Consider the following 15,735-nt stretch of genomic DNA (forward strand, 5'->3'; position numbering starts at 1 on the left):
GATTTTGATTCTGGAACTGTTTACTATGCTAAGAGAAAGGGGGCAACCATGGACCACTGCCAAGGATGGTCTAGGAAATGTTTAGTTGAATACCCAAAAAGACTCTGTACTGTCTTTTTCTTTAGTTGTTGAGTCACCTTGTGTTATGATGGGACATAGAAACTGTTCATATGGACATAACAAGCTGATGATATATTTTATTTGTAGTTGAAACCTATAATTTTAGTTAATTACTTAAGAATTGAAGATAAGAAAGTGTATGTAATGGTTACATGATTAAGCTTTAAGAAACTACTGAATGATAAATCAAGATAATTCAGGTTTCATTTTTAAGTGAGAAATTCATTAAATTGCAGGAAACTTCATGGTATTCATATTTATTAGATAATATAAGCAAAAGTTGATTTCAGAATGATCTGTTTTTACAAAGCAGAATTGCATTAACAAACTATAGCAACATTATTTTTTATGATTTTAAAGTATTTGCAAGTATATTGAGTGTTACTGCTGTGATTTTAATAACATTTTACAAATTTAAAAAAAATTAGGATCCAGAGGATAAGTTAGTTGTTCAGGGTAAGACAGAAAGTATGCAACAGAGTTTGGATTTAACCCAGATAATTAGTTCCCATTCATATGCATTAATCACAAAGCCATTGTTCCATGTCCTTCATGCTTTATTCCTCAATACTGTAAAGCTTTTACAAAAGACATACCTTCACACACACACACACACAGAGACACACACACACACGCATTTTTATATATTTTACATTGTATTCTCATCTCATCTATACTGCGATATATCGTAGTATATGTTGTAAAATTTAACCATTGGAACACATGGGTTTCCATACTTACAGTGATAATAAAACTGCAAAACTCAATAATGTTGGTATGTAGGGATTCATGTGGGAAAAAAATGGTTTTGGGCTGAGCTTATGGTTGATGTACCCCAAATTTCACAGGAATTTCTAACAAAACTGGTAAGTCTTCAACACAGCCTATTGAATATCCCAATTTCTATGAAAGGTTGAAGAATACTACACTTATTTGAAGTGCACTTGAGTTCACAAAAGCTTGTGCTCTATGTACATCTTATTTAGTTAGAATGCATATCTATGATGCCTTCTGCCTGACTTTTCATTTCTCATGAAACCTAAATTCAGGTCCAGGGAGGTGATCCTCCCCCTCTATGCGGCACTGGTCAGGCCGCAGCTGGAGTACTGCGTCCAGTTCTGGGCGCCACACTTCAAGAGGGACGTGGACAATATGGAAAGAGTTCAGAGGAGGGCCACTCGTATGATCAGGGATCAGCAGGGCAGGCCTTATGAGGAGAGGCTACGGGACCTGAACCTGTTTACCCTCCACAAGAGAAGGTTAAGGGGGGACCTTGTGGCCTGCTACAAACTGGTCAGGGGGGATCAGCAGGTATTGGGGGAGTCCCTGTTCCCCCGTGCGCTGCCAGGAGTGACCAGGAATAACGGTCACAAACTGGCGGAGGGTAAGTTTAGATTAGATATTAGGAGGCGCTACTTCACAGTCAGGGTGGCTAGGGCCTGGAACCAGCTTCCAGGGGAAGTGGTGCAGGCTCCTAGCCTGGGGATTTTTAAAAGGAAGTTAGATGAGCACCTTGCCGGGGTCATCTGACCCCGGTGCTCTTTCCTGCTAAGGCAGGGGGTCGGACTAGATGATCTACCTAGGTCCCTTCCGACTCTAGCTACTATGAAACTATGAAACTATGAAACTATAAATCTAGATTAGAGCTTACTTTTTTTTGAGTTTCAGAATGAAAATTCAGTTGTAATTTTACTCAGTTTACTCCGTTTGAATTGATATTAAATATGGAATGGTAGAAGGATAATTTTAGAGGTTCCATGCTTTCCAGTTACCTAATTTGCTCCCGTCTTAAGTTTAATGTGTGTCAGGAGCCTTAAGACCCTAATTCCCATTAATTAAATACCATTAAAATCTGGGTGCACATGTGCAACATTTTTTTTAAATGATTTTTTTCTTACAGTTTAATGAATTTTTAAATTAAATATTTAATAGAAAATAAAAAAGAGAGTATGTGATGAGAAACACTCAAATAGATTCAGAATGCCATAAAATAATCTCCTCTCTATATAAATATTATACTCCACATTTCGGAGACTATTCAGGAAGGGTTTGTAGTATGTTTTCTGGAACACTAAGCATTGAAGGTCCTTGGTATAATGCATGTTATCTGATTTTATTTTCAGATAGTTCTGGATACCAATTACTGGACAGCCATCAATCATTTCTTCATTTGGGGTAGTGTAGCTGTGTATTTTGCTATTTTATTTGCAATGCACAGTGATGAGTTTTTTGATATATTCCCAAGCCACTTTTCTTTCGTAGGTGAGTCTTTTTACCATGCATGAACTATGTAAAGTATTTATATGTGTTAGCATAATCATTATAAAAAAATCATGAAACAGTAGCAACTGTAGAAAGAAACCTTTATATTACTGAACTAATATCATCTAAGTAATGAAAAAGCATTCCAGGTATGTTGAAGTGTTGGTAAGAATACATAGACTTAGAAAATGGTTATAAACAGACTAAGACAAATAGTGAAGTGAAACTTATTATTCTTTTTTTTTTAATAAGTGCAACTTATTAAACATTGTTCTTTTTTGTGAGTTACTAAAGGTTAGGGTAGTGGCAAGGAGTACCACTATCCCAGAAAGAACCTTGACATAGTGGGATCAGAACAGCTTGCTGTGAAGATGTAGCTCCTGCAATAGCTGTTTTGCACAAGCCATACCGGCATTAACTGAGCACCAGCAGGACTTTGCTACAGTTAATTGAGAACACAGTTCTTTCAAGCACATTTTAGTAGCCAAGCACATGATTACAGGAAATGAAACTACTTTTTGTAACATTGTCTGGACATTCTAAATATCAGGGACCTTGTGAATCAGCAGTTTAGGCCACAGGATAATACTAGCAAATTTGCTACTAGAAACTTGGATGATCTGCTAAAAGATCAACTTGAAAAATAATTATTTTTGGTCCCAATAGTATTATTCTGACCTGCCTGTGTTGTAAATAGGACTATTTTTCTGTTACAGCCCACATATGAGACCAAAAAGAGTTTCCTGCTCATGTGATACTAGAAGGACATCTTCTAAGTAGAATTGGGGGGGAAATGTCATAATATCAATTCAAAGAAAATTAATAATTGAATGAAGTTGAAAAGTGTGCATAATTGTTAATTAAAGATTGACTAAGCAACTACTGGTTAGCTCAAATGACTAGTAATTGGATAGATAGCTTTTGGCATCTGTGACACTGCTGTGTGGTTCAGGGCCATGGTGGTTTAAATACCAGTCAGATAATACCATTTGATGGTGCTTTAGAATTAAGGTCTAATACAGAGTTCATACTCTGAATGCAGCCCTCTCACATGTTTCATGTGATACTGAGACTTTTTGGGGGAGGGTGGCATATTAATAAAATACATAAATAAAATGGTCAGAGTAGTAATCTAGAGTGGGGTGGTTTTGTTCCAACAAAAACTGGACAATCTATTTAAACAGATGAGGACTCGTGTGTGTGTGTGTGTGTGTGCGCGCGCGCGTGCGTGCATGTGTTTTACCTAACCAGAGAGGTACACACATACACGCATACACGTACGTACATGTAAATAGTAGAGCTGTGCGAAATTTCGGTCCCCGATTTGATTTGGTGGAGATTTGGCCCAGTTCGGTGGCCTAATCGCTGAATCCAAATAGATTCAGAGGACCCTTTAATCTCTCTGAATCGAACTGGAACCCTCCAAATCAATTCGGAGAGATTTGGGAAGCTTTGGATATAGACACAGGTTTAAATGTTTTTTTTCATACCTCTAGGTAGCAGGCGGCTTGTGAATGCTGCGATGCTGAGCTGCATGGAGTGTCCCACAGAAGCATGGGGGGCTCCCAGCATGCTTGGCAGCAGTCCTGGAAGTGGAACAAAAGCACTTCTAGTCCACTTCTGCATCCGCTGGGGAGCATGTGGGACGTCCCTCCACGTCCCTCCAGCTTGGCAACTGGTGCCTCCTGGGTCTGGGTGGGGCACCCAAGGTTCCCCCACAGCCAGTTGCCAAGTGGAGGAGTGCAGGGGGCCGCCCCACATGCTCCATGGTGAACCCGGAAGTGGACTGGAAGTATTTCTGGTCCACTTCCGGGTTCACCACCAAGCATGTGGAGGGCCTCCCTGCACTCCTGTAGGATACTCCATGCGCTCCAGCATCGCAGCATTCACAAGCCACGTTGGTACCTCGAGGTATGCAGAAAAAACATTTAAAGCTGTGTCTGTGTCTGAATTGCTGATTCTCTGAATCCGCATTGAATCTTCAGATTCGGATTCAGCTGAATCGAATCAGGGACAGTGATCTGAATCAATGAATCGAATCACTGTTCCTGATTCAGGCTGAGTCTGAATTGAAAAGGACCCACTTTGCACACCCCTAGTAAATAGCTATGCAAGTACCATCTTTCAGTATTGTTCTTGTATGCATCATTGTTGTAGTCACTATCTTAAATCCTTCTTTGGAGTCCACTTTGTATTTTGGCTTGTGTCAAATTTTAAATGCTGCCAAAGAATTTTGTCATTTTAGCAGTACACTTTTCTACATCTAGAAGAATTCAAGTATTTTTATAATAGAAATGCATGTTGACCTAAAGGAAAACAAAAGAGATAATTTAATATGTCTCGCACTTGCAAACTGTTAACATCAGCCTTGAACTCCTAACAAACATGTTTCATTTTCTTGTGCTAATAGGAAATGCCCGTCATTCTCTGGGCCAGATAAGTGTTTGGCTTGTCATTCTCTTGACTACCGTGGTTTCGGTCACGCCTGTTATAACATTACGATTTTTGAAGATAGATTTAAATCCAACACTAACTGATCAGGTATGACTTAATCCTATAATATGAGAGTTTTCTTTCATCTTTTCCTACCTCATATAGAAGTAATTTCAGTTTTTAAAAACTGACAAAATATATAGTGCTTACATAACTTCTGGGAAAAGACACAGGATGAGTTTGTCAAAGCAAGTTCATCCATTCTGTAAGTTTTAATTTTTTTAATGTATAAGAAGTGAAAGGTGATACTTGATTCCTAATGAACTTTTGGGTCAGAATTTTTTACTTTTTATTTATATCAGTGGTTCTCAGTGTTTTTAGAATCAAGGCACCCCTCCACTATTTTCTTTGAATGTGGTGACATCTCTGGTTGGGAGTCACTGTTTGTGCTCTTTCAGCTTACCTTGGTGGTTCTCAACCTAGGTATTGTTGTTGCCTCCAGGTAAAATTGCCTCATGTGCCTGCTGTGTAGCCAGGCTAGATAGGGCTACAGTTCAATTCCATTCTCCTGCCTCATTACAGTCCTCTGATAACCATAAAGCAGGCAGGAGAGCCAGCTTATGCAGTTGCCTTTCCTGGTCTGACCTATACAGTATCTTCTGGAAAGAGAGGCATACAGGATGGGTAAAACTGTACCACATGTCTCTGTTTGAGAGAAGCTTGCATGGGTGACCAGTCTGTGAAGGTCTGCGGCATGAGCTGATTCTTTTGCTAGCTTTAGGGTTATCAGAGTATCCTAATGCAAGAAGAATGTGCAAGTGCTGTACCCTATGCATATACCAGTTTTACCTGCCCTCTGTGGTAGTGGTGGTGCCTTGTGTTATGGAACCTCTGAGGGGATCCTGTGGCATCTTAATTGAGAACCAATGATTTATACATTTTTTAAATGTTACAGCACAAAAACAGAAGGCATATTATCCCATGTCTTTTTCAGTAAGCTAACTTAAATGGGAGCTTCTACATAATCACTCTTGACACAGTATGGTCAAGACTGTACTTTCTTAGAAAACAGTAAGTGATATAATTATGGGAGTTGGGGGGGAGAGAGGGGGGCTGCCCACAGCAGGTTTGGGCTCCCTGCTTTGCTGCCCTTCCCCTGGGTTCTCTGTGGCTTAGTGGGCAGGACCTGGTATGGCAGGGCAGAATGGGGCTGGGTGGGGAAGCGTGGTGGTGCCACCGCAAGCCCCATGCTGCCATAGTGAGGTGCTCCCTGCCTGCCTGGTAGTAGTGGTGGTGGTGGTGTAGGTGTATGTCCTCTGCTGCTGGGCAGGCAGGGGACACCCTGCCATAGCATTAAGGGGATCATGGTGGTGGCACCAATTTTCCCTGCCTGGCCCCACTCCTCCCATCTGCTGGGCTACGGAGGCCCCATTGGGAGGGTAGCAGGGCAGGGAGCCAATATCCTGTAGCAGGCAGCCTGCCCCCACCCCGTGCACAAATCTGGGGTGCACGTGCCCCCCAGGCCCTCACAGGAATGTGTGCAACAGCAGGGAGCCAGCCCATCCCCACCCTGTCCCCCAGATGAGCCACCCGTGGCCCAATCCTGCTCCCTGCCTGGGCCTTGTGGCCACACATGGTCCTGGGCCCCAAACCCCATGCACTGCTTGGGCTGGGCAGAAATCAGCCCTTACCTTGAAACACGGCCAGGTCTTCATCAGCTCAGGGTGTACGAGCTGATTCTTTGCACTTGGCCAACTCTTCTCAGTAGGCATGCTTAAAGCTCTCATTGTTGACCTGCTCCACCCAAAACTTCCCCAGACCTATTAGCTCTTCCAGGTCCATTACTCCATCTGTCTCCTCTGCCCCTGGTTACTCTATCACTTGGCCAGTGATCCCTTTCTTCAGGTTCTTCTTTTCTGGTTGGGGTGCTCCCCAGAACCACTGTGTTACCAGATTTGCCCATCCCTTTGGGGTGTGCTCATTTATTATGAATACGTTTCTAAGGTCTTTGTAATGCTATCAATGTGCTGCTTGTGTTACTTGCACTTGTATACAGAGCTGTATCTCTCCCTTCTGTAAGTCCTCACCCCCAATGGAGATATCTTGCAGGACTCAGTTTCAGTGGGGCTGGGTTCGTCCATTCACCAAATCAGTCATACACACAAACACACACAGATTAACGTGACGCGCCTGACCCAGCTGGGTTGATCAGCATGGACAGGCTGACACCCTCATTTGCCAGGAATCAGTTCATTAAGGTAACAATAAAATGCAATCAGACACAGGTAAACAGAATACCTCTGAATCCAGCTGGGTATCTAGATTACACCCTTACGGGCCAGCATTCAGTTCATCAGGGCACATCTGAGCCAAACTGGGTCAGTCAGCCTGTACAGGCTGATCCCCTTATGTGTTTCAAACTCAGCACGTCCCAATCTTTTGCTCTAACTGTCCTAGTAGTGGTAGCCTCTTGATGAGCAGGCCCCACAGTATTTCTGGGCTTCACAGGGATCTTTGGCTTAGGTAAAAGAAGCGTTGCTGCAGAACAAGTGGGAAAGGAAACTAGCGAAGGAAACATATACCCGGTTACCACAAGTTTGACTATAAAAGTTATTTATTGCTAAGTATATGAAATATATAATGGTACGAGTAGTAATAGACATGCAAAGGAAAAACAAACACAAACAATTACAACACTACCCTGGTTTCACTAGGTATTTGGGGAAACTTAGGTCAAGCTTAACTAATACAGTTCAGGTTCAGAAATCTGTCTAGAGAGAAAAGAGAGAAAAAGAGCGAGAGCTGGGATCTCACCAGTCCAAGGCACTCGGGTTCCAGTGCTGACAGGTAAAGTTCTTAGCACAATCCTTGAAGGGAGGCGATCTGTTTCTTCCAGCTTCTCAAGAACAACAGCGGATGGTGTCAGAGTTCTTCTCTTGAAGCACACCGTTTGCTGATTTTACTGCTTTTTAAACCCTCAATTCAGATTCTTCAAAGCATTCTTTTAATCATGTAAATAATTGTATTTTCTATTGACAAGGGGTTATCTGGTGGAACATCTGAAGAAACTGATCAATAACCAGGAAAAACATAAGGTTAAGGAGTAACCAGACACTTAGGAGCCAGCTTGAAATTCTTATGGATAGCAGATATACTGGATGGGATACCTCATTGTTTCTTCAGGAACATAGATAGCTTGCAGCATCAGGGTTTTGTATTTTTACCTGTTGTGAATAAGCCTCAGTTTAGCATGACTTCCAGATCTTACTTCAAGGGATTACTTGGAGCGTTTATAAACTTTGTGGGGAGGACTTCCACCAGTCATCCCAGGAAAAGTATGACAGCATTTGTGGTCAGGGCTCCAATGGGCTGGATGCTGTGATGAACCCTTTACTGTTGTTCAAATGTTGCCCATACCTGCTCTGACTCAGTCTCTTTCCTCAGCATTCTGTAACCCAGCAACCGACTTTTAGTCGATCAAGTTTAAATAGGCCTCCCATAGTGGGACCAGTGAATGTACAGCCTAAGATGCCTATTAAACTTTACTTCTGCTTAGTTCTGGTTAGATGAGGTTGTGCTTGGGGGGGGGGGGGGGGGGGAAGTCCTTTGTAAGTCCAGGTTAGAATTGGTCTGATAAAGGCTGAGCTGGGTGTGTGTAAATATGGGTTGATTAGCATTTGGGGTACAGATTCCCCATCATGCAGTGCTCCCCTGCTTTTCTGATCCCAGAATTCAGTGCAGTCTTTGCCTTGGAATCTGTGTTCTCCATCCTGAATGCTAATGAGGATGTAGTCCTGTTCCATCTCCCATTTAAATGAGTTGTCATCTGGTTCCATCTCAGATGCAAATGAGACGTAGGGCAGTTGTTTCACTCTTGTCATTCTTATCTGGAGGGCTTTAGGTGTGTCTCCCACTGCATCTTCATTGTCTTTCATAATCAGTTTTTGTTCAGGTAGAGAGGAAAATTCTTTGTGAGTCGGACAGGCTGTGTCCTGTGCCAGGGTTCATAGAATCATAGATACAATGAGTGGGAAGGGACCTAGACAGATCATTGAGTCCGACCCCCTGCCATGGGCAGGAAGGAGCACTGGGGGTGGCAGGGGTCATAAGACCCCAGCCAAGTGCCTGTCCAGTCTCCTCTTGAAGATTTCCAGGGAAGGTGAGAGCACCACCTCTCTGGGAAGCCTATTCCAGGCTCTGGCCACCCTTGCAGTGAAGTAGTTCTTCCTAATATCTAACCTAAACCTATCCTCCCTCAGCTTGTGGCCATTGTTCCTGGTGACTCCAAGGGGGGCCCTGGTGAACAGACTTTCCCTGAGTCCCTGCTGCTGGCCCCTGATAAGGTTGTAGGCAGCCACAAGATCCCCCCTCAGTCTCCTGTGAGTCTGACTGTGGTCTTGCCTCCTTCTGGGCTCAGGTTTCACCCCTCAAGGGGTTCTGGTCTTGTCCCTCATAAGCTCAGGCTTCCCCTTTTCAGGCAGCTTCTAGGCTAGGTCTGGAGCTTAAGACTGTGCTGAGTTTACAGGTTAACCATATGACCCTTGGGCACAGCTGGGATCTCCAAACCTTCCCTGCTAATCCTTTTCCAGTCCTACGATTTAAACTCTAAACAAAGAATAAGCCTGTTAGCTGTAACACAAACTTCCCTACACTAGGTTCAAACATAAATTTCACCTCCTTGGTAATACACCCCAAATCTGCTGCTACCTTAGTCATTTCCCCCTGCAGCATCCCACATTAGCTCAGGAGACAGCCTGACAGTCCTTTGTAAACTTTCTGCTGAGGAGCTCTTTCCCCCCTGCCTGCAGGGGCAGTCTCCTCCCCAGACTCAGCCATGTCTCCATTAAGCCATACCCCTGGGAGTCATGTGCCTTCCTATCACCAGCTACAGGTGCTCTCAATTAGGTTCCCAGGATGGTCTCGCTACTGCAGTAGTAAGTGGTAGTATCATAGCCTGTGAGGTTGAACCGAGGCATGATCGTTGCTAGCTGAAAACTTTTCCCTCTTCTCCAGGCTGAGCTCAGTCCTGCAATACTATTGCTTGCTACCACCGCTGCACTTGGCACTCTGCTTTCCAGGCCACTCTGCCAGTTACCTTCTTGGTAAACCATATATTCAGCACTGGGAGCCTGTAGCCTATCAGTCCTTTACTACCTGGCCTTTCCTGGCTCCTGGCAAGCAACTCCCTGTACCTGGGGCTCCTTTGCCACCCTTAAAGTAACAGGGAGTCCCCAACTCCCTGTTACATCTGGTAAAAAAAAAAATCAATGTTCTGATCATATTTGAATTTATGCTATAATTTATCTTCTAAGATAATCCCTTTGTGTTCTGATGCTGCAGGCATTTTAGCGTAACAGAAGGTGTAGGAAGTGCAACCAAAAGTCAGGTGGGATCATTATGTGGTAACACAACATATGCAATGAGTTCATTTTCAGATTTGGGGGGCAATCAGGGGAAGAACCATTTAATTCTCATTTTCAACAAATGTCTCAAATATCCCTTTAAATTCTCTGTTTTTTCCATTGGTTCAATGACATGCAGGTAGGCAGCTAGATTTAGATTCCCTGCCTTTCACAGTACTTTTGTGGCATTTCATATTTTCAGAGTATTATTATAAGCATTAACTAATAAATCCCCCAAATAGAACTCTGAGGAAGCTAGTAGCTAGTAAAGTATTATGATGATCATCCCATTCTTCAGATTGGGGAAAATCCTAGAAGAGTTAAATCACTTGTCCAGGTTGGAAGGTGAGTGCACAGAAGTGCCTGACAGCCATCTTAGGATGTGCCAGCAAAGCATAGTGTGGTACAGTATAAAAATGTTATTCCTAGCTCTAAATGAACTAAGTGAGTTATTGGACTTTGTTAGCACAGAGGTCTACATAAGCTAATTTATCCTTCTTACTCTTTTCCTAAACTGCACTGTGCAGTGTAGATATATTCAGTCAGAGGCAGATCCAGGGTTTCCCAAAGGTGGTTGTGGGAACAGCAACTCACATTGTAAGGGTGGCTGTACCTCCTGCTTCCAGACTCCTTCATTAATGAGTCCAGGTAGACTGCACTGCAGGAGCTTCTGGGGACTTTTTAAAGATCCTAAAGCAGATGAAAATTTCCCCTTCCTGCTCAGAGGTACACCCCTACCTTCCTTTTCCTCTCCTCCTTCTCCTTCTCAATTCCCTTGCCTGCCACTGCTGCTTTCTCCGCTGAGAAGCTCCAGAGCCAACCCTGCTGAGTAGGAGCTGGGCTCAGCCAGGGAGAGGACAGCAGCAACAGGGTAGCTAGGGAGTAGTTCCCTGAACACCTCCTGGTCACAGTGTGGGAAGAGATTCCCACCCCCTTTCCACCCCGCCCATCCCTGGCCCTGGGACAGTGGGGAATAGGCAGGCACGGGAGGAGAGGAAGGGATCATTTGAAGGGGAAGAGGAAAGGAAAGGAGCATTTTCACATGCTTTAGGGACTTTAAAATGTCTGCAGATGCTCCTGTGGTTCTGCCCAATCCAAAACAGGATTGCAGCTGTGCCACTGCACCCACTTTGGTTCCGCCCGTTCATAGTATATAGTGCATGGGCTTTGAGTTCTGTCATGTCCTTTTCTACCTTATACCCTTGCTCAGTCCAAGAGATTTTGATGTATATATAACATACCACTGATGGTTTCAACACATTTTGGTTTTGGAATCCACTGAAAACACTTTTCACGTGTGCTGTTTTTTAATTACAAAGACCATGCCAGTGTAACAGATCTAAAAATTAGTGAAGGTGTATGATACCAAAAATCTGCATCTCAATGGAAACTTTCTCCCTCTCTCCCCCCTGCCAAGGTACGGAAGTTGCAAAGAGCTCGGAGGAAACAAAAACCTTTACAGACCCAGATGCATCAGGTGTATAGAACAAGCTCAAGAAGATCTGCATATGCCTTTTCTCATCAAGAGGGCTTTGGGGAGCTCATAACATCTGGAAGGAATATGCGAGTCAGAAATTTGCATCCAACATCAGGACAATACATGATAGCACCAGTTGGATTGAAAACGGGCATAAGAAAACAGCAGAGACAATGAACAGTTTCAGTAATGACAGACCCATGAACCTGTAAGTCAAGCTGAACACAAAGCAGTTTAATGATTTTTAAAAATGTGGCCATCTCTGTATACTGTTTGCCACTTTGCAAGCATTAAGCTAGGAATACCTGTGTGAGATGAGGACTACAGAGAAGGTGACCAATGCATCAAATTTAACAGCATGTTCAAGAATGTTGGAAACACACAGGAATATTTTCAGTCTCTTTTCATTTCTGAAAATAATTCACCATCACATGACTACTTACCTGGTGCAAGAGGTAAAGTACTCTCTATTAAGATAATTGTAAGCATTTTCCCTCCAACTTCAAGGTAAATGCAATATTCAGATATTTTAATCAGGTGTACAGTCCAAGGTAACTATTAGATGTAGTTGCGGTGTAGGGGCATTTCATATATATTGTCAATAATGACTTTGTATTGATGCAGTCAGGGACATTTTAAAAATCTGTTAGCACAAAATTAATTTTGAAAGTCATTGCACAACTTTAAAACCAACGTGTTTAAAACAATTTAAATCTATGAAGTTCAAAGTCAAATGTTATCAATGTGTACAGCCCTTTCAAATACTTTTAAACATATAAAACTGAGTTTTTAAATTATTGATAAATTGAAACCAGACAAAGCACTGTATTATATTTTATCCTTGTTTCTGTTATTTTCATTCATTTTTATTTGTCTTCTGTTTAATACCACAGTTCATTGTTTGAAACTGCTACCTGGCTCTTTCTTGTTGAAATATGATGGGTCTTTTTCTCTTCTCTGCTATAACTCAGGAGTGACTTTAGAGAATTCATTAAAATGACACAAATGGACAGGAGGGGAGGATCAGAACCAGTTTTTCTTTCATTTCTTTTAGCACCCTGCAGGGTACAACTTTCTTACAGTTTTAAACAGAAGACCACAACAAGAAGAAGCTTCATTACAATCTATGTGGAATCCAGGAAATCTTCTTTATAATTCTTTTGTCAGAAATCTCAATGAAATCTGTACTTTACAGTGCAAGTTACTGGGGTTATATGCCTATAAAAATGTTCTTAGTAAGGTTAGTCAATACTTGCTTGCAGTGTCAAAAATTGCACTTTGCTACCCATCTGCTGAATATGCTTGCATAATATAGAAATGTTTCTCCATTTAAGGAAAGTAGACCCAGCATTAGACAATAGTTACTGTTATGCCACTGAATGCCTTAGACTACAAATATCAATAGGTTTTCAGTCCTATCTGGTATCATTTATCTCAATATATGCTGGGAGATTGCGAGTAGAGTTGAATATATGAGGCAGTGCATAGATCCAGGACATGTTTTATGTAACAGAAGTTCAAACTGAGTTGATTCAAATTGCAAGCTTTTCTTGCCACTGTGAAACCTTTGGAATAACCTGAACCAGTGAGGGAGCAGATGAGGTGTTCCAGACCAGAAAATGATCCTATGATCTTCCACCCCTTTCTGTGTTTCACTGGCCAAACATCTTCCTTCTGGCTTATATCAGCTTTGGAAGATAAGATGCTGCCTCAGTTTTTTACACTGGAGCTGTTACATTGAGGAATGCAATGAGGATGTGGGGTTCACAGTTCTATTATCTGTGATTGTGGCTATGAACTACAAGCTAGTTAACACCTTTTGGATACTAACTCCTTGTAGTGGAATGCTCTGAAGCAAGCTGTCCAGGTATAATAATGAACCCTATCACTTACAAGGAGGTAGCCAGTAGTGGTTTGGGAATTCAAGATGATGGGGTAACTTCTTTGGATCTTAGATTCTTTATGATGGAAGTTTCAGGACTCTAAGGGTTTTATAGATAGTATAGAAATTGAGACCGTATAGAAATTGAGACCGTATATTTGTCAAAATTGTAAAGATTCCACTGTAGGATTTCAAACCACCTTTTTTTCACAGAGTACCCAGGCTTTTTGTTGGGCTCGATCCACAGCATGCATGTTTCAGTAGCTTGTTCCCAACTCACAGTTTAAGTAAGTTATACCAGAAGGAAAAGCCTCAAAACTGTGAACTTCCACTTAACTGTTCTTCCTGGAGGGTTGAAGGCTACATTTACAGTAGTTTGTTTGCATGATTTGGGTAAGTATACTAAGAGGGAACACTGGTTCATGAATGCTGCCCCCCCACCCCCCGAGTTTTAATGCTATTTAACACAATTGAAAGGTAGAAATGTGGAGAAGACATCTTCAACTAACTTTTAGAAAAAGACAATTCTTCTATGCCTTATATGTCCTTCTGTTGAAAATATATTCTAACCAAATGATCCAGTGTGATACCAGCAAAGGAGAACTAAATTGTATTATTGCAAAATGTAAAAAGAATAAACATTTGAAGAGTAAAATAGGCAGCAGAGCCTGTACCAAATGATTCATTTTTAAATATATATGAGATGAATTCAAAAGATAGAAATCCTACATAATTTCAGACACCTAATACAAAATATTAACTTTGCAACAAATGTAACATATATCTCTCCGCACAGAAAAGTAAGTGCATCTAAATCTGCATTAATTTATACCCAGTGTAATCCTGTCCAAGGTTAACTGATTGAATAAATTACTTAGAAATTTGATGAATTAGCTTTTGAATGGTATCAAACCCAATATTTTAGTGAAATGCCTTGGAACATATGCAGCATAATCAACGTAGTCTACAAATAACGAGAGAGAATAATGAGGAGGTCTTCATGTTTCTTATTTGTATATCAATAACTGCCTTTTTTGGCTTCTGTCAAGTAAATAAAGAACACTTCAAAATTCCAAATGTTTTGCAAAATGAAAGTGCATGACCAATATCTTAAGTAATATAAGCTGCAAGTTATTTTAAAATTATACCCATGATTAATATATAATATATTTATTCTACCTGAAAGAATGGGCCATAGAGAATACAAGCATGTTGAAATGCTGACAAGTGTTTGGCGATTACATTATACTAGCATAACAAATTATTCCAGCATTGATGAAAAATATTTTTTTGTACTTTCAAAGGAAAAATAGGTTTCAGTGTTAAATTTTGTGCATTTAAGTTCCATGGGGGAAAGACCAGGTTGATTTCTTGGTGAGGTTTTTTTTCTATTAAGCACTTCTCTGGCAAATCTGTTGCTAATAGCTTGATTTATCCAGTGAACATACACAGTTGAACAACTGTGGTTTTGAATTAGCAAGATATTTTGCAAGTGTATCAGGGTGACGACTATCTCTGGGAATCCACAACTTGATTTATTTGACAAGACGGTGGACCTGTTTCATTCGTTTCACTCCAGGGACTTGATACAATTATACACATTTGTGCCAAGGCTGAATTTGTCCTGGTGCATTTTGCTTTGTATAAAAGTTACATGTTTGGAAACGGGTTATTTTTAAACTGTAAGTGTACAACTGTCATATGAAGCTGTTTGATGACTTTGTAAGATAACAAAAATGTTGCATTTTTACACATAGTTCCAAAACTTATTTAAATTATGAACATATTTGATATTTTTCAAATATACCATTTATAAGTATAAAAATACCTTTGGTGTGTTTTTTATGCCTTTGTAAAAATTTTGTGTGTAAGTGATTAGAGCATCTCAGAATGTATTACCAGAGCCTTTGATGACATGGTTCTGTGAACTATGAGAATGCTTTAAAAGTTAAATAAGTTCACCCAAAAAAGTGAAAGATGTTGACATTCAAATGAATTTTGATGATCTTCAGGTGCATCCATCTAAAACACAAGTTACTCTTCTTCCAAAAAGAATAAACTTATATTAGATAAGTTTCCAATTGCATTTTTGTTTATATGAACTCTTGTATATTGGTAATGGACTTCTCAGTACTATACTTAGGTTGAAAGAAAATACT

The 15,735-nt window shown here is 41.1% G+C and overlaps 1 protein-coding gene and 1 pseudogene across 1 annotated transcript in view; both read left to right on the forward strand.

Annotated features, from left to right (window-relative positions):
• Positions 1 to 15,582, forward strand: part of ATP8B4 (ATPase phospholipid transporting 8B4 (putative)) — a 210,387-nt gene extending 194,805 nt beyond the window's left edge. Inside the window, 4 exon segments of the mRNA XM_090028242.1 lie at positions 2,244 to 2,382; positions 4,793 to 4,923; positions 11,635 to 11,812; positions 11,815 to 15,582. Of these exon segments, the coding sequence (XP_089884368.1) occupies positions 2,244 to 2,382; positions 4,793 to 4,923; positions 11,635 to 11,812; positions 11,815 to 11,906 (540 nt within the window). The 3' untranslated portion in view covers positions 11,907 to 15,582.
• LOC149852197 (U4 spliceosomal RNA) lies at positions 9,743 to 9,860 on the forward strand (annotated as a pseudogene).
• Positions 15,583 to 15,735: the final 153 nt, after the last annotated feature.

The sequence above is a fragment of the Crocodylus siamensis genome, chromosome 15 (assembly GCF_052110815.1).
Source record: "Crocodylus siamensis isolate JL-2025a chromosome 15, ASM5211081v1, whole genome shotgun sequence".
NCBI classification, from domain to species: domain Eukaryota; kingdom Metazoa; phylum Chordata; order Crocodylia; family Crocodylidae; genus Crocodylus; species Crocodylus siamensis.